Here is a 20566-nt window from a genome sequence, read left to right on the forward strand (position 1 = left end):
GTACTTACTTAAACTTTAGCCAAGTATAGGAAACCTCCAAAAATGCGTACAATTGCACCAGCAGCCAGAAGAAACAATCTAGCATCTCATCTGTAAGTACTTCATGATTCCTTTAAATAGCGCCGGTGAGCGGGTCCTTCATGCTATTCAACATCAAGTTCAGCTGTGTGAGGTTAAGACAGGGTGTTGGATGGAGTGTGGAGTTTCCATAATAGCAGCGGTGCCTTCAAATCACCGGTGCACACTGATTCGCCTCATAATCTCCCAGCTCTGCATGTTGTCGGCGGTCATTAGACGTGCGCGCAAACCCCTTTGCCAAGTTGGCGTCCTATGCACTTCCCATCAGAAGTGTGCACGCGCATTTTGGACCCCATTTTCGAGGCTTAGAGGCTTAGGCCTAAAAAACGTGCGCTACATGGCCCAATTTAACCCCTCTGCGTCTTCAGGTGGCATACTACTTGTCGCACAAAGAGTGATTAATACCTGGAATAATCTTCTGATCACTGCAGAATCATAGAATCATAGAGAACAGAAGGAGGCCATTCAGCCCATCATGCATGTGCCAACTCTTTGAAAGAGCTATTCAATAGTCCCACTCCCTGCTTTTTCCCTATAGCCCTGCAAATATTTCCTTTTCAAGTACATATCCAATTCCCTTTTGAAAGTTACTATTAATCTGCTTCCATCACCCTTTCAGGCACAGCATTCTAGATCATAACAACTCGCTGCATAAAAAGAATCCCCCTCATCTCCCACCTGGTTCTTTTGCAAATTATCTTAAATCTGTGTCCTCCGGTTACCAACCCTCCTGCCAGTGGAAACAATTTTTCCCTATCCTGTCAAAACCCTTCATAGTTTTGAACACCTCTATTAAATTTTCTGTCAACCTTCTCTGCTCAAAGGAGAACAATCCCAGCATCCTAGTCTTTCCACATAACTGAAGTCCCTCATCCCTGGTACCATTCTAATACATCTCCTCTGCACCTTCTCTAAGGCCTTGACATCCTTCCTAAAGTGTTATGCCCAGAATTGGATACAATACTCCAGCTGAGGCCTAACCAGTTATTTATAAAGGTTTAGCACAACTTCCTTGCTTTTGTACTCTCTGCCTCTATAACGCCAAGCATCCCATATGCTTTTTTTTAACAGCCTTATCAACTTGTCCTGCTAGCTTCAAAGATTTATGCAATGGAGGCAAAAACACTGGAGTTATTAAAGAGGGATGCTGTGATGATTAGGTTTCCATTGAAAGTTGAGCTAGATGGACTAAATGACCCCACTCATCTGGACTTTGATATCTTTGAACTGTGCGCCTGTGTGAAGTTTAGAGTGCCCCGGTCCCTCCCTTCCCAGTCCCTTGTACCCAAGCCAAGACGAGATTGTTTCTGCAGCAATCAAAGCTTTGGTGTCCTGAGCCTGATTTCAATTGTCTGTGACAGGTGAGAACCATAGATAAGGAATAGAGACATACGGAGAGAAAGGGAGACAGTCATATCGAGAAAAGGAGATAAAAACTGTGAGAGGCAGTGGAGGAACAGGAGCAAGAAGGTCACAAAGACAAAGACAGAAATAATTAAAGAGTGGGAGACAAACAAACAGAAATATGCCAGTAGCTCACCCATACTATGTAAATGAAGTTGACCTCTCAAAAATCAGGCAGAATCCCTTTCACTTGGAATCACTTTGACATGGACTGAATTCATTCCCCTCTGTGCCTCTGCCTTGATCTGGGACATGAGTTAGCCTGTATTGAATTCCTGTCGGACAGATTTTTTATTAAATTGTGAAAACTAGGTCAAGGGGAAAGGTATATTGTAAGGAAACCAAAGTTGAAAAGAGGAGAGCAGATAAATTGAGTAATAGTGGATAGTTGATGTCAAGTTTGAGTTCCGAAAGCCTGCAGATTGCACAAAGAAGATTGAGGGAAGTCAAGAATTGAACATGATTAAAGTTGGTTGTAGAAGTGGCAGGAAAGCTGAAATCCAAATGAAACTGTTTACACTAAATTCACTCAAATCAAAATGCTGCAGAGCTAGTTTCAAACTGATTCCTGGAAGTGAGTGTTTTATTCTGAGGTAAAATTAGAATAAATAAGTCTGAATCAATTACACAATTAGTTTAAAAGAGAATTAGTGGTGAATTTGCCACAAATTTGAATTTATAGCTGGAGTTTACACGGGACTTTACTTGATCCTCTCATGATATCCTATAAATCTCCTCAAATGGAAATTATTACAAACAAATCATTTCATGAATGTGTTTACAGAGAGTGTTCAACTGAACAATGTATGAAAAATATTAACCCTTACCCTTCTGAATAAATGTGAACTCCTGCTCGGCGAGTGACCTGCTGAACAATTAGCAACTCCACACAATTAATGAGTTCGTCTTACCTTGTTGAATAAGCAAAAACTCTAGCCTGTTACACAGTAAGTGACCCTTAACCCTGAATAAATTGGAACCCTTTGCAATGAGTAACCCATACTTGTGAACAAACAAGAATTCAATATAGTTACGTAGTGACTATCCTGCTGAATAAATGGGGATCCCACGCAGTAAATTATCTTCACCCTCTTGAACAAATAAGAATTCCATAGTTATATAATGAATAGCAACTCTTCAAAATTGCACACAAAATTTTAACCCTTTAACCTCTGGAGAACTAAGAACTTCACACAGTTATACTGTGAACAGTCCTTAACCTGCCAAGCAAACAACAACAACCCCACACAATAAAGAGATCTGCTCCTAGTGAATATAGATCAACTCTAAAGTTTCATCCACATCAAAGAGATCTTGTTTAAATGAAATATTTTTTTCTGAAGCCTAAAGTGAATGTTTTTGGGAGATCCTATAACCGATTTGTCCAAAGACTAAAGTATGCACTTCAGAAATGTCTTCTTTTCCTGGTCTGTAATTATTAATGTTTGAAGCTGATGATGCTGATCGTCTGTGCTTAATTGAAATGCTGCATACTGAATAGTTAATTGCTTTGCTTCCTTAGAAGCAAAATTGTGATAGTATAATTTTTTTTAAATGTATAATTAATGTAGGCTGAAAGCTCATTGTTCCTGCAGTGATATGATTTTTTTTGTTATCAAGGTCAGAATAAGAGGGGAGAGACTGCCACCCTTATCATTAAAGTAATATTTCGATAAATGGAGGGTTTTCAGCGTATTGATTTTGTACAGTAATTAACTGAGGATCAGCAGAATGCCTTGAATTTATTAAGGAATAGATCAGAAGTGTATTGTTTTCTCCTCATTTGGACAACCCAATGCCTCTCTTTCCAAAGAGAATAAGCCAGTATACACTGGAGCATTCACACTGAGATCCACGGTGAATAAGATCCCAATTAGCTGAGAGAGACACCCAATAAAACCTCATTTAATTTGAATTAAAGATGGATTAAAGCTTTCTCCTGTTCTGATAGGTTATGTTTCTGGGGTTTTAATTGACTTCCAGTTTATATTTAATCAGGAGAGGCAAGCTGAACACTGATGCTGTTTTATGGCGCAGTCTATATCTGTCATCTTGCTGTTTTCTTAATGACATCCATGCTGATCATCCTAATTTATCCTCAGAAGTTTAAAACAAAATATCAATAATTTACAGTACAATGTCAGTAATAAAATTTCTGTTGTAGAATTTCTTAATTGCTTTCATGTGTAATGCAAGATTGTCTTTTTTATTGAGAAACCTGTGAAGGGCCAAGATCCATAGGATGTAGGGCCCCAACAAGGCTGAAAAGAGCAGCAGAGATGACAAGATAATGCAAGAAATAGCAGTTAGGTGGCACCAAGCTTGGCTTCAAATACTCATAGAACATAGGAAGCAGAGAGGAGTGAGTGAAGTATGGAATTTCAATTGTAAGCCATGGGAAAGAATAAGAGTTGGTGTGATGAGTTTTGATTTCAACACAGCGAGAATACAGGGTGAAGGAAGAGCATGCAGGAGATTGTATTTGTAACTTTCAAAAACCAAGAGGAAAAATTTCAAAAGACCAATCACCATAGTAGTATTGATAGTTGGAAAAAGATAAGTAGATAATGTGAAATATGGCCAAAAGAGTGTTCCCTTAACAGTATAAACAGCTCAAATGTTTCAGGTCACAACAACGAGTACATCAGGGCAGGCTTTCAGCTTTTTGTCCACTTAACAGAACTCTTCATATGTCGGGTTTCATTGAATGCATCCACAGTCAAATAGCCTGTTGACACTCACTGTCCAGGCTCCTTGGATGTGTTACCAAAGGGCAAGTGGTATTCCTGAAACTGTAACTCGTTATAAGCCTTCGGAAGAGGCCAATTTTTTTCAGTTGATAGAAAGAAAGACTTACATTTATATAGTGCCTTTCATGACCTCAGGACGTCCCAAAACACTTTACAGCCAATTTTGAAGTGTAGTCACTGCTATAATGTAGGAAACGAGGCAGCCAAATTGTGCACAGCAGGCAGCAATGAAATAAATGACCAGATCAACTGTTTTAGGTGTTGGTTGAGGGATAAGTTTTGGCCAGGACGGTGGGAGAACTCCCCTGCTCTTCTTTCAATACTGCCTTGGGATCTTTTACATCCACCTGAGAGGGCAGATAGGGCCTCGGTTTAACATCTCATCTGAAAGACAGCACTTCTAGAAGAGCAACACTCCCTCACTACTGTACTGGAGTGCCAGCCTAAATTATGTGCTCAAGTGTTTTTTCAATATCTTGATCAAAGAAGAACTTTTATTCCTAAACTCTCCATACATTTATAAAAATACCTTTGTGGCATTAATTGTGCTGTTGATTCAAAAGGTCTGTTTAGTGGATGCTCAGAAAGACTCTTAAATTTAATATTTACTTTAATGTTCTGTTCAATGGTGAGTAAAAATGATAATTATATAAATATATAATGATAATGCATTTATATAATAGATCTTGTATATTATATATACACAATGCTCCCATGAAGTATACCTTCACACTGTATTCATAAATTTTATTTCATTAACCACTAATATTCCGATTGAATACAGCTAGGTAATAAATTCATATGACATACCTGCATATCACAACTATATAAAATGCCCATGTTACACACCTGCAGAATATGCTAATGTAATGTAAGACTATATATACATATTGCTGTTATAATTTATATTTAAAGTTTCTATACATTTTAATTGATTAATGCCTTTCAGTAATCCCTAGGTGTAACTATCAATTTACACTGAAAATTGCCAGCAGGTTCAATGAAATGGCTTGTGATGAAAATGAAGCTCCACCCTGCTTCAAATTATTTATTTTTTATTTTGCCTATCCTGAGTTGCCCTGAGAAGGTGGTGGTGAGTGTCCTTCTTGAACCACTACAGTCCTTGTATTAATGGTGGCTCCACAGTGACGCTGGTTAGGGAATTCCAAGATTTTGACCCAGTGACAATGAAGAAATAGCAATCAGGATGATGTACGATTTGGGGGGATTTGGAAGTAATGGTGATGCCATGGCATTGCTACTTTTGTCCTTCCCAGTGATACAGCTCACGAGGTTGAGAGGTGCTGTCAAAGTAAACTTGATGAGTTGCTGCTATGCACCTTGTAGACAGTACTTGCTGCAGCCAAAATGTGCTACTTGTGGAGGGGTGGATATTGAATCCAAAGACAGGGGCATCAATCAAGGAGATTGCTGTGTTGTGGATGTTGTTGCACTTCTTGAGTGTTGTTACGGCCATTTGGGCGAGTGTTGAGTATTTATTCACTTTGTGATATTGAGTTATATGCTTTTTTAAAATTTTGTAACTGTAAAAAATAATAACATATAACACCACAAGACTTAAGTTTCAATTCAATTTGTGGGAGGTACAAGGCCTGCCAATGGGATTCACTTTTGGCAATGAATACAAATAAAGATTGTTGCACAAGAGCCTAATAGTCAGTTTTCAGCTTATACTGTGACGCTTAAAGCAGAGCTAATATTCTAGTGACATGAAGAGACTTATCATCACCAGATGAGGTGTTGTAGATCACTGCCTCTATTGGCAACAGATATGGGACTTTCTGAAGATGACACTGCGACAGTGTGGAAAACACTGCACACAGTTTCTGCAGTCTCTTGCCTTCCTTTATATTCTAAGATGCAATAGTTAGTTTGTTCATCTTGAAATGATGCACGAACCCTGCTGGCATTTGAACTAAGCCTTTCTGGCACCCAGTCCACAGTTGAGCCAACTGAGCTACCTTGATTTGTTACAGTAATGAAGCCCATTAAATATAAGCTGTAGTTATAGTTCTGCAAATTTTAAAAATCAACATTTAAAACAATTTTAGGTTAAGTTTAAAAAAAACAAAAATCATCTATGGTGCATGAAAAGCAGACATATAAAACAAACCTGTACATTCAACAGTAGTTATTAAAATCTTGCATTACAGACTGGTTACTCAAGAAATTATGCAACAGATTTTTTTTTACTGATACTGAAACCAGTCATGGTTCAGACCATAGTATGGACTTTAGTTATTCAGTGAACATTACTATTTACCTAATGTATTCAGGTGTGAGGACTTTGAGACAGATCTAGAGATTCAATGACCTGAAAATAATGGGCCAAATCTTGCTGGAAAAATAACGGCGTGTTAACGATGAGTGCCGTTATTAATACACAAATTGGTCAGCAAGTTCTGGGGATTAAGAGATACACTGTGAGTTGCGAATCTTCAGAACTTGCTGGTCAATTTACATCACTCCGCTGTTTGCTTCACACACAGCCTTCCCATTATTTTTAAGAACATACTGGATTTGCACATTAAGTGCCCATTAAATTTGCTGCAGAAAGTTAGGACTGGTAATTGAAAGCATAAGTATCCTTTTAACGATGTGATAATTATTAATGCGATGCCAATCAACCTCTCTGGCCCATGAGGGGAACAATTTAGACTGTTCAGTCTCATTCCTGCATGTAGTAAATTCTTCTTAGAGATTTAAAAAATTTTTAAAAATTTCTTACTTTTCATTTCTGACTTTTTTTCTATCTTTTAATCCAATCCGTTTCCTTTCTGTCTCTTTTAATCCAACCCTTTTCCTTTCTGTCTCTATATTTCTCTTTCTGTATTTGATTCACCCTCCTCTGTTGTTCCTCTGTTTCTTTCTCAAACCTTAAATCTCATTAAGTTAAGCAGATAGACTGTTGGTCCCATTGCTCACTGAGGTCCCAGATATCCCGATGCCCTCGCATTTCCAGCAAGTTACAACACAAAAAATTTTCGAACTGAAGGGTGCAAGAAAATGTCTAACTAACGGCATATGTCACGAGATGTCCCGCACCAGCAAGATTTGGCCTACTATGTTTTAATAATTTGTTGTGTGGTGCACCTAGATTCCTATCTCATTGACTAATTGTTAACGTAAATACCAGTTAATATCAGTTAATCTGTGCGGGCAAAAAGAAAAAAGAAAATGTGTTTTTCTCTCTTCCTGTAACTGTCTCTGCTTGCCTCTCAATTTCTAATTCTTAGTGTCTCCATCTCTTGCTGTTTCTTTCACACTTTGCATCTCCTACTTTTTGTCAGTCTGTCTTTCCCTATTGGCTCAGAAATCATCTTTTGATGTCAACACTATAATTATCATTTTCTACATCTCTCTCTCTCTATATATATATATATATATATATATATATATCTGTTACTTCCTCTCTCTTATCTGTGTTCTGTTTTTGATGGTACTGTTTGAGGGCTGAATGTTGGCCAGAACACTAGGAGAACTCCCATACTCGTCTTCAAATAGTGCCGTGGGATCTTTTAGTCCACCTGAACATTCGGTCGAGGTCTCGAATCCGAATGACAGCATCTCCAATCCACTCCTTCAGTGCTGCACTGAAGTGTCAACTTAGATTTTGTGCTCAACTCTCTGGAATGGGACTTGAATCTGTGATTTTCTGACTCAGAGATGAGAGTGCTACCAACTGAATCAAGATAACACTGGGAGGAGAAGAAGAGCATAACTTCAGAAAATCGGGAAGGAGTAGAGCAACACCACATTCAGGAACTGAATGGGAGAGGGGAGCACAACTTCTAGAAATTGGGCCGGAAAGGAGTGGCACAATTTTGAGGAATTGGGTGGAAGAGGAGAAGCACAACTTCTTGGAATCAGGCAGCTGAGAAGAGGCACAACTTTGGACAATCAGATGGAGGTTTAGGATGAGGGTTAGTTTTAGGCTCAGCAACAGCTGAAATTTGAAAGAGATGGAACAGTGGGGCTGATATTGAACTTCAGGCACTTTTGGTAGGCCGAGCATGAGCAGAAATCCAATGAGGCATTGACCTTTCATCTGAGTGAAGTCCAGGAAATAATGGGGCGTGTGACTTTAAGAAAGCTTGGAAGCTCTGGGAATGGGGCAGAACCAAAATTACAGGCACCTGACAGAGGGTAGTCTTCTGGCACAAAACTTAACTGGAGGAATTTCCATCAGAATTTCAGTAATGTTATGGGTCTGTCAGAATTATTTTAGGTTTAATATGCTTTTTGTTTAAAATGTTGCTCTTTTTAGATTTAAGTATACGGTGCACTAGCTCAGGAAACAATACGGCCACTGAAAGAATTCAGAACAATTGTTTGAGTGATTTGATTTGTCAGTTTAATGGTACATGCTGGATTGTGAGTAGAAGCTTCAAAAAGAAAGAGGTACTTGATTGTTGTTCTGCTGGTTACTTGTTTGTCACTGATACTTTTTGCTGCTTTTAATTTGTTTATGTTTAGTCAGTTAGATATTTGGCTCCAATAGGCACAATCACTAAGTTACTAATCATGATTTTTTTTTTGCCCTACAGATGTATAACACTTTTGAGTGTGGTACTTTCGATGTATGTCACTTTTAAGGGTGCCATGCTACAAGAGGCTACTAACGTGCAATAGATGCACAGTTACCTATCCAGTCATAGCCACAGAATCTCCTGCAATGGCTTCTTCTCCCACCTCTGGAGTCCCCCCAGGATCGATTCTTGGCTCCCTCCTACTTCTGATCTACATGCTGCCCCTTGATGGCATCATCCAGATAATACAATTCGCTAAGCCTTTGCTGTCCATTGCTTTCTAAACTGACAGGATTATGATTTTGTTTTTGTTACGTTTTTGTTACTTTTCTTCAATTCAAGATCAGTGTGATAAATTAAGACAAATAATTTTAATTATGTTGTCAGGAATTGGTATTGCTATATCAGGTGTATTTTCTCCTTCAAGCATCCTCTAGACAAGAGGTCAAATGGGATCAGTTTTGACATGTGTATGTGTGGCACTGGGTGCCACAGTAGTTTAGAGGTACGAGTGGCAGTTTGACACCCAATCACTGGCCTCCAAACACCTGTCCCAACCATCATGGAAGGTCCTACCAGAAAATAAAGTTGCTGATAGTGACTTTACAACAACTGCATAGTTATTTGACTGTGGTGTCAGTACAATTGCACTCGTCCCCCAAAATAAATGGAAAGGTTTCCACAGCCCGAGGGGTCTGGGATATCACAGAATCACTTTTTCTTTAAAATAATTCTGTAACCTAAACAAAATAGTTGCTGGCCTGCTAATTGCAGCATGAGAATATCGAGCAACCCTCTACCTCAAACTGGCAGGACCAGAAAAATGCACAACTGAGAGTAAGGTCAGGCTTTTATAACACTCGTGAAGAACAATAAATAAATTTAAAAGCACTTAAACTTCTCAGAAAAAGAAAACCTTCGCCTTGGGGAAAAAAAACAATTGTAATTCTAACCAAAAGTCATGACAGTGGTCTATAGAGGCCTGATGCTTTATGCCCCCTTTGTATTACATGATTTCTTTAAAGGGCATTTTTACACTGGTGCTCACTTAATTTGGATCATGGAAATTGGTGCCTGTATACCAGGTCCCAGTGTTTACATTGCTAAACCTATTCTTTTATCCTGGCATTGGAATCTGAGGCCCAATTTTTGAGAGTTACTTGGATTTGCTGTGCTCTTCAGTCTGGGATTTTAATATCACTGCATGAAATTCCATTTGTTAAGCACCAGTTTTCTTTTGTTCAGATAATTATATAAAATGAGAAGTGGATTCCAGCCTAGGGGTACATTAGAAACTGCTGGGCAGCATGCTCTGCCTCATTTGAGATCATTGTTTAGTCACTTTCTTTAAATGTTGATCTTGAGCAAATTAGCAAGTTACAGCAGCCAGTGATTAAATCTTCACTGGATTTGCAATCATCTGGTGCTCATGTATACACTGAGTTAGCTGATGTGATGTTTAAATTGTCAGTTTAACTCTGTGCATGGGATGTTGACTGAACGTGATTTGGGGCTTGTTTCAGACATTAATTTACTTATTTTTCCAACATTTTCCCCTCTCCTCTCCTCCTACTAGTGTATGGTCCCTGCCCCTGACAGTCCTCCAGCGCGCATTCTTAATGAGTGAGCATCAATAGTGTCAGCAGACTATTTTCTGATTGCTATCCATTAATGACATTTATTACCAACTGTTAATGGAGAGCACTAGTTCCTTAGTAACCTTTACAATGTTTCATTAATCCTTTGTATACGAGGCAAGGGATTTGAACAGTAAACTGATGTAAAAATTATACACACTTGTATTGTGAGATGCTGTGATTAAGCTTTTCAGCACTAACATTTTTTATAGCTTGGAAAGTACATGCATAGCCTCTAACGTTTGATGTGTACATGTTAATTTTCCACCTTTATTGAATGTAACATATGCTGGCTAAGGTTTTGTGGGCACTCAGAACCCTCTACTACTTCACGTAAGCTGGTGTGTGAGCTCAAACAATGTTAGCAGACTATCGGACCATCAAGGCCATTACAGCTGGCCCTGTCTTTATTATTTACAGGCAAACAATTTCTAGCAAAGGTCTTTGGATAGCAATTATGTGTAGTAACTCTGGCTGCCATCCCTTCCATATCTCTGGGACACTTAAGGCAAATGTAGCACCACTACCTAATGCCTAGGCTGAGATCAAATCAACTCAGTATAAACCACAGATGGAATCAGGACCTTCCTGATCTACCATAAGCCACATCAGTGTATTAGGACATTGAGATTCCAGTAGGAATATTTTTTTTGACCGTTATGTTGGATATATTCTGCGTTAGACTGAATTTAGTTTACCATCACTTTGTTCTTTGGGTTTGTTTAGATTTAGTTGGAGCTTTTCAATCGGAATTCAAGTCTACATGTGTTTCCAAATTAAACAGAGCAATTTAGCTGAAGAATAATGGTTTTACAAAGTACCATGTTGCATTTACATCTTAAAAAAAAAAGTGTATTTGAATAAATTTATGGATAATATACAAGCTGAGGTCAGGAAATTCACATTCCACAATTAGGTACGGGCAAGTTAATTTCCAGTTTTGATGAATTAAAAAACAAGGCAATGTACCAGCTTGTGAGTAACAGCATCTCCACTCCTTATGTGTTTTATCTCTCCGTCTCCAATCCTTTGTTGAAATAACGCTTTTGGGAAAAGCTTTTGCTCCACTAAGTCCTCCCATTTAATAGTATGTGGAGAATTACATTTATAAGTCTGCATCCTAGCAAACTGGCATCCCATATTAATAGAAAATACTTCAATGGAAAAGAAAATCATGCGGCGTGTAAAATGGGCTGCCAATTCGCTATCGCCCATTTTGCGCTACAGCCGAAGTCAAATTTTACTCCTGTAACTTCAGTCCACAACACACTGGGAGGCACTGTAACGCTCCACCAGACTCACGGGAGTCTGATTCTGGATCCTTCAAGTCCTAAATTTGAAGAACACTGAATGTTGATCCATGGATAATGAATGATACAGGATGCCCAGGAAATCTGATCTAGAATCCCACATTGTTTTCCCTCGTTTATGATGTTCACAGGGTCTTAATCTCAGAACTGTGTTTTACCTCTTATCTCAATCTATACTGAATGTAGCTTTATCCTTAATAAAACTGAATACCTGTTATAATATAACTATGTTACAGTTTGGCGTTGGCCACACAGAATCAATACAAGTAGTGCTGTAATGACTGTGAAGCCAAAGAGATACAAATGCAGTCAGGTGCTAGTAGAGAATCATTTCAAGGAACCCACAGAGAGGTAGAGATGGTTACAGTCACGATCTGGTCATAATGCTAGTACAGTGTTATTATAGGTAGCGTCATATGCACTTTCAATCGAATGCATTTGTGAACAATGTCACTTCAATACAATACAATCCAAACATGTATTTGAGCTTGAAGTGCAAACATATTGCAGATCTGCTGCCTGTTATTTCAATTACAACATTCAGATATCGTTTTATTTTTTTCAGTGAATTTTTTGCTCATCAAAGTGAGTGATGTCAATGCTAGGGAACAGAACATTTCTCTCTCTGCAACCAGTGTCAGCATCAAACATTTATAGTTTAGGTCAGTTGTAATATGTGTTAGAGGAATTATCAGTCTTTCTGTAGACAGTCTCAACGATGTGCTTGAACTCCTAACTTCAGAGGAGCGTTATGTACTGCACTAGTGTGAATTTCCATAGCCCACATCAGCTATCTCAATGGAATCTTTGAGTAAGGCTGCCCAATTAATGCAGAATTATGAGCAGTTTCAACCTGCAGTTTTTTTTTCCCCTGATGGGAACTGGATTAAGACAGTGCAAGCTTGTATCACTTTGGATACATGAAAAAAATCAGAGAGAACAGAATCATATTTCATCAGCCTGGCTGCATCTGAGGGCCCAAAGACTTCAGGAGCAAAACACCAAGCCCAGCTCTCTTCCCTTAGTTCTGCTCCTGCACACTGTTGTATGAGACAAGGAGACACATTCTGCTAGAGCAATGTAACTAGACCTCTATCTTATATTCTGTTTGATTCAGTGCTCAGTCACTGAATCATGTAATCAGTACACCTATTATTTTTTTTTACCAGTGAAGCTTGCTGCTAGGAAGGGAATTGGGGTCAGGATCTGCTTAGGTTTAATAATGTTACTTGGGGAAATGCAATCCATTGAAAAGGTGACATGCACACACTAGCCATTCTGATCACAACCAAGTAACAATTGTTTTGTCTCAGTGATGAAAGGAGCAGTTGACAAGTGCAGTTTTCCTTCTCATGATAGGTGGTTCCTGGTGACAGACTTGTTTTGTTTAATTGAATGTTTTGTACGGTTCAAGGTGCTTTGAAGGCTCTGATATTATCTGCAGGTAACATTTGGAAATAGTGCATTTCAAATGAGCTCACACACAATTTTAATCAAAATGATTGATATTTCCGCCCCAGCAAAAGCATCAGAAATGATAGCCTCTATAAATAAAAATGGCAGTGGAGTAGATTCAGCCGACTGACTGTAGCATCCATGTTTGCTGCCATTACAAAACTTTTACATTTAGTGATCATTACTGAAAACAGATGAATGCGGTGTTCAGTAATTGTGCAGCCTAACATGAAGAATGTATATTGGAGGTTGGTAACTTCTGCTAAATTAGAGAATCTCTTGCTAAATTCATTTTTATTGAATTACCTGAAATAATAAGGTACGGATAAATGACAATTGCTCTTTAGTTTGGTGATGCCAGCTGGAAAGATTGATTTCTTTGCTAAAAGAAAATGATGGGTCTTTTTCTATCTGCTCAGTGAAGCTGCTGACAAAGCTGATCCCAATTTATTTTCTGCAGGTGAGTGTGGCTGCCAGGAGGGATATACCAGAGATCCTGTCCACAAGCACCTCTGCATCAGGAATGACTGGGGGACAAACCAAGGGTGAGTGTATGTGCTGTCACACTTCTCTGTAGTTAGAGTCTCCTATACCACGGCATCCCAGATAGCTGCAAATGTTACTGTATCCATTATAGTCCTTTACTCACTTTTATCAGTGATATACCAAAACCATAGCTGCCTCTGCTGCTGAAGAAGTATGCATTTGGGTGTGTGGAAAACAAGGCTTCAGTTACTTTCATTAGCTGCTTTTATGTTGCTATAAGACCTATGCTATTAGTGCCAGTTCCCACTGGCCAAGTTTTGCATAGCCAGTGCACCCCCGAAACTGAACCTGTGGGAATTACTGAGGCCATCAACTGGGAAGTCCTGTAAAAACATGGGTTGTCCCTCCATCGTACCCAGGTAACTGTTTCTGTTGCAGTACAGCCATTGTCTCCTATGATTTTTTTTGCACTCCAGTTGCATGAAGAGAACCCTCGCAATGCCTCACACCATGGCCCAGAAACTGCTCTGTACTAAATACTCTGTTCTGTGTTGATATCTGAATCTTGGCCTTTGTGTGATCTGGAGTTCAGTACTCACTTTTTTTGTTTATGTCTCTTGCTGCGCGCCCCCCCCCCCCTCCCCACCATGTAATTCTGCATAACTTTCTCATAATTGGTCTTTAGCAGGACCTTAACGTTAAAAATACTTTTGTTTTTACTTTTGCTAATTTCTGAATGGTAGCAATCCTTGAAACAGCAATACAAATGGACAAATAGTCTGTTAGGGCTTTATAATACTGTTATCAACAGATAAAAATATAACCCATTGACTTGAAGATACTCCAAGTTGTGATTGGCAATATTGTTTGACAGAGTTGAAGACTGATTAGAGAATGATGGAATGGTGCAGCTGGTTGGCCAGTTCTCAATTATTCAGTGCTGTAAGTGTGTGTCTGTCATTGATTCAATACATAATCAAGATTCTGGGCTAAAACAGCAGCACATAAAGTGGAAGGGAGTTTATGTACCAGATGTCGTGATTCGCTGATCTATTCAGTGATAATTAGACAGTGAGGTTATGGGTTATATATATATAAACTGTATATGATATGCCCTGACAAAGGATCAAAGGAACTTCCCAATTCAGTATCCCTCACCAGGGTTTAATGAAATGCTCTTCACCAAGGGCCAGAAACACAGATTGACACATTGGTACTCGTTGCGGCACAGGGCTCACTAATACATTGCCCCTGACCATTTACGTCTATAGACTGTAATTGAGGCCACCAGCAGCCAAATTAGTTAACCTACGTGGATGAAAGTTAGTGAAATGTCAGAAGCTGGAAATATAACATCAGCATTGATTTTTCAGATTGCTCTGAAGTCAGAAGAGAAAAAAAAACAAGGAACTAAAAACATCTGCTGTTGAGTGATTTGTTTAAATTAACAATGGCACCAATAGTCAAAGGTTTATACCTCTGCAGTCTCTGCACTCTACAGACTCCTCTACATAGAATTTACAGCACAGAAACGGGCCATTTGGCCAAACTGTTTTATGCCGGCGTTTATGCTCCACATGAGCCTCCTCCCACCCGACTTCATCTAACCCTATCTGCACATCCTTCTATTCCTTTCTCCCTCAAGTGTTTATCTATCTTCCCCTTAAATGCATCTATGCTATTCACCTCAACCACTCCATGTGTTAGCAAGTTCCACATTCTAATGACTCTCTGGACAAAGAAGTTTCTTCTGAATTCCATATTGGTTTTTAAGGTGACTATCTTATATTTATGACCCTTAGTTTTGGACTTCCCCACAAGTGAAAACATCTTCTCGTTATCTAACCTATCAAACCCCCTCATAATTTTAAAAACCTCTCAGCCTTCTCTTTTCTAGAGAAAAGAGCCCAGCCTGTTCAATCATAGATGCATTTAAGGGGATGCTAGATAAACACATGAGGGAGAAAAGAATAGAAGGTTATGCTGATTGGATTAGATGAAGTAGGGTGGGAGGAGGCTCATGTGGAGTTTTAATATCGGCATAGACCAATTGGGCCAAATGGCCTGTTTCTGTGCTGTACCTTCTTTGCAATTTTATGTAGTCTTTCAGCCCCAACCTGTTCAGTCTTTCTGTGGTATAGAAGTCGATGAGAGACTAAACATAAAACAAGATTACCAGCACAGAGGGAAGAACCTCTGAACACAATTAATGTTTTTTTAAATCAATCTATTATTCGACTAATTTCTAATGGAAAAAAATGAACTGTAAGCCACAGTATGTAATCTCTGATTGTCCTACTGTAACAGAATTGGCTACTCATCTTTCACTAGTAGTGCTTTTGGGGATTCATTTTAGTTTCCATGGTTACATAGGATGTTGCCATTATCCTGGATGTTAATGCTGGTTTATTATACCATATGCATTTAGTACAGTATCTTCTAGTGTTAGGTACTGTTGCTCTGGGTTCACCTTTCCCCGATCTACCTTGCTGCTGGCTGGGTCGGAGTCTGGGCCATCCAATATTGTATTGGCCTAGAGCCTGTGAGCTGTAACAAGGGGCTTTTTGGCGCCCGCTGCCTGTCGGCTGCATAGTAGTATGTCGTGGCCCTCAAAGTGGACCGTGTCTCCTGCCAGCACTATCCGGTGGCAGGCTGCCATGCTTCGCCAATCAGCCTGCTTGACAGTTAAAATCTACCCACTGAAATGGTCAATACACATGCAATAAACTGTGATTAAGCTATATTTTCTCCCCCCACCCCCACTCATTCCCCAGAAGTTGTTCATTTATTCAATTGTATGGCTTCACGGACATTGACTGTCCTCTTGTAAATTGCCTGAGTGCCTGTTCTTCTTGTGTGATCTTGGATAGTTGGTCTCAGAAGGCTATTCAATTGTGGAAGACATATTGGGTCAGAATTTACTGGCAAAATAAAGGCGCATTAAAGGCGCATGCCATTATTAGTATGTAAATCAATTTGTGGCGAGGAAGAGATACGCTGTCAATTGCAAATCGCCACAAATTTCTGGATAATCTGCGCCGCTCCACCATCAGCCTCGCGAAAACAGGATCTCGCTGTCAATCTCCCCATGAGTTTCAAGAGATTGCTGCATTTGCGCTATTAAAACGAATTAAACTTGCCACAGAAAGTTAGGGCTGGCACTTAATGACGTAAGGACCCTTTTAATTATGAGATACATGTTCCTACAAAGGCACTCAACCTCTCCGGCTCAGAAAGGGAACAATTGAAACTGGAGTCTTACTCCTGTACGCAGTAAGTTGTTCCTAGAGATTTTTTAAATTTTATATTGATTTTTTCTCTTGCTCTTAATCCAATCTTCCTTTCCCTCTTTTTATTTCTCGTTCTGTATCTAATTTGACTATTCCTTCTCCGTCATTCACACTATTTCCTTCTCCGTCATTCGCTCTGTTTCTTCTCTATTCTTAAATTTCATTGGTTAGGGAGATAGACTATTGGTCCCGTCATTCACCAAGGTCCCAGATGCCCCGTTGCCCTTGCTGCACCATAATCGGCTCCCACATCCAGCAATTTGCTACACAAATAATTTCCAAGCTGAAGGGTGAGGAATAAGTCCCACTGATGGGGCACGCCGCGAGATGCCCCGCTCCAGCAAAATCTGGCCCATTGTTTCAGAATATTGCTTTGGTCATGGGGTATTACAGCTGAGATACTCTCCTTACTCAACTTTAATAGTAGTTGGATAGTGATTAGTGATGGAAACTCTTGCTGATTTTACCCTCTGTAAATAAGGGCTGTAAGACCGATTGTAGTGTCCCAATCGGCCTGGAAATTGCTCGTAAAATAACAGAGAGTCAAGCAGGGCTCACGTTATCTCAGGGAAAATGGAAGAGCAAGTTCCAGAGAGCGCACATGTGCAGTCAAACATGGAAATCCGGAAATTGCTATACCTGATTCCCTGCTTCTCTGAAAGCTTCACGGTAAAGAGATCTCGCCGACGGGAATGAATGGACCAACGCGAACTAACATCCCTCCAGAAAAAAGCTGCACTGAATTATATCAGGTCTAACTTTTAATGGCATGGTAAGTGTTAATGACTTCTCTCTGGCATTGAAAATTAACTTTTAAAAATGTGGAGTCTCATTCCTCCCGATATTAATTGTGATTTGACATTTAAAAAAAAAATGTTTTAATCTAAAATTTTTATTTTTTTACTTTTTTTTTCTGTCTCTTTTAATCTTACCCTCTCTTTATTTTGCTTTCTCTAACTGATTTCAAAATTAACTCACTGTTGTAGCTTTCGCTTCCTGGTTCTGACTGCGCGGCTTGTCAAGGATGCTTCAAGCTGATTGGTTGAGGGGAGAGAGCAATCCTTTCCCTGCTCACACAGCTGACAGAAGCTCGGGAAAGACCGCCGCACTTTTTGCAGCTCACCATTGAAGCAAATTGGCGCCCAGAAGCCCGCAAATATTTTGTGGGTGAGTTTATAACTAACGAGCAGCGGGCGAGGATCGTTTGCTGCTCAGCGCAATTCCCAGGCCATTATCTCTCCACCTAATAACAGTTAACTCAGCACAGGCTGAAGATTGAATATGGAGATGTTCTGATCTTTATAGCTCAGCTACTCTCTGAGTTAACCAGGTAAGCCACCAGGAGAGTGAATGGAATTTTCTCCATGTTGGAGCTTAAATAGTGAGTGTCTGTAGGATCCAGTCTACATGTACACACTTTTCAGCAATCGGTTGCTGGATAGCAATCCAGAGTGGGACACCTGATTAGTTTTCACTTACCTAACCCAGAGCAGTGAGGTCAATTGTAATCCTCCTATGCTACGCTGGCTAACAAGCTAATTCAGCACACACTAAAAATTGAAATTGGACCGTTTTCTGGTCTGCTTGACTTAGTTCTACACTAGGTAGTGCCATTATCAACTGAGTCATTGGGGAAACCTCTGAATAAACTCCACCCACATTCCAGGACAATATGGCAACCTCATGTTGGCTCTTGTTTGGTGCTAGTCCAGTTCTTTCAGAATAGCAAAGCCACTTGTTTGTGATTGGCTGATGCCCCTGTAATTGGAAATGAGATCTGTTGCCGATAGTTATCTATGGGACCGCTTTCTTTTGTATCTCTTTACTTAGTATAAAGTATGAGACTCTTCTGGAGCCAGTGTTGCCAGTTGTGAAGATATTTCCTTCCCTGCTAAATTTTTCAGAGATTCCTGCTGGGATATGACGTACTAAAGGAAATCCAGTCAGCTCCCTGATAGCAGACCTGAATTAAGGCACTTTAATCTTTGGGTCAGACGATTGTGAGCTTAAGCCTCATACCAGGAATTTGAGCTCATAACCTAGCCTGGCACTCTAATACAGACCTGAGGAAGAGCTGCAATGCCAGAGGTGCTGTGCTTTGAATGAAATGTTAAACTGAGTTTACGTGATTCAAATGGATGTTGAAGATCCGATGCCACTATTCGAGGAAGAGGGCGGAGTTCTGGTCAACACTCCTAACTCAACCAATACTACCAGAAATAGATAAACTGGTTATTCCTCTCATTGCTATTCGTAGATCTTGGCGTGCACAAAATGGTTGCCACATGCACCAACATAACAGTTACTACACTTCAAAGTAATTCATTGTATGTGAATTATTCATGTTTGTTTCTGAGAAGCGTGAAAAGGTGATAATCTTGTAAAGTCTGTAAATTAGGGTGTGTGAACCTATTTGGTTTAACAGGGTTTTAGGTACAATAAAATCATTTTTAAAAATTGTAAAATAGGGGCTGTTTCTGTTGGAAGATAGGCAAAGGCAGTACTGAGCCTGACTTGGAACAAGAATGGGAAAAAAAATGGATCAAATTTGTTAACATATATGCCAACCTAGAAAAATGGCAAAAATTTGCCAACAGCTTCAGAAAAGATAACAGAGCCTCCAAAAAGCTGCCAATGTAAAAACAGCCCTGACTGGAGGACTGTGGCACTAATTGTGCAGTGGGCTTATAACCTAAGTATACCTAAATTTCTGTATCTTTTATCATAATATGGTAGGTACAGCACAGGAGGAGGCCATTCGGCCTATCGTGCCTGTGCCGGCTCTTTGAAAGAGCTATGCAATTAGTCCCACTCCCCTGCTCTTTCCCCATAGCCCTGTACTTTTTTTTCCCTTTAAGTATTTATCCAATTCCTTTTTGAAAGTTACTATTGAATCTACTTCCACCATCCTTTCAGGCAGTGCATTCCAGATCGTTACAATTCGTCACGTAAAAAATGTTGCTCATGTCGCCTCTGGCTTTTTTGCCGATCACTTTAAATCTGTGTTCTCTGATTACCACTCCTGCTACTGGAAAAAGTTTCTCCTTATTTACTCTATCAAAACCGTTCATGATGTTGAACACCTCTATCAAATCTCCCCTTAACCTTCTCTTTCTAAGGAGAACAAGCCCCAGCTTCTCCAGTCTTGCCACATAACTGAAGTCCCTCATCCCCGGTACCATTCTAGTAAATCTTTTCTGCACCCTCTCTAAGACCTTTATATCTTTCCTAAAGTATGGTGCCCAGAATTGAACACAATGGGCTCAATTTTCAAAGGGCGGTGGGATGGCAGCGGGTTGGGGGGGTGGGGGGTGGCGGGGTGAGGTCAATCGGCGCGCGGCAAACCCAGAATATAAAAACCTAACGTTCCCCACGCGATCACGGCTCATTTGGTGGCCCATAACGTGGCTTCCGGGTTTACCGTCCAAAAGCTGCGTAATGGACGGTCTGCGCACCTGCTTGACAGGTTGTCAGCTGGAGTGTCTACATTTAAAGGGCCATTGCTCCAATAGCTTTTGCTGGAGCAAAGACCAAGAACACACAATATGGAGCAGCACAGGGGCAAGGCTGCTCCAAGATATAATGATGCCTCACTCCAGGGGTGAG

At 39.9% G+C, this 20566-nt stretch overlaps 1 protein-coding gene across 1 annotated transcript in view; it reads left to right on the forward strand.

Annotated features, from left to right (window-relative positions):
* Positions 1-20566, forward strand: part of astn1 (astrotactin 1) — a 2273142-nt gene that overhangs the window by 1099656 nt on the left and 1152920 nt on the right. The window contains exon 8 of the mRNA XM_067989612.1: positions 13645-13729. Coding sequence (XP_067845713.1) covers positions 13645-13729 — 85 coding nt within the window. The remainder of the gene's footprint in view (positions 1-13644; positions 13730-20566) is intronic.

Source organism: Heptranchias perlo, chromosome 9 (assembly GCF_035084215.1).
Source record: "Heptranchias perlo isolate sHepPer1 chromosome 9, sHepPer1.hap1, whole genome shotgun sequence".
NCBI classification, from domain to species: Eukaryota; Metazoa; Chordata; class Chondrichthyes; order Hexanchiformes; family Hexanchidae; genus Heptranchias; species Heptranchias perlo.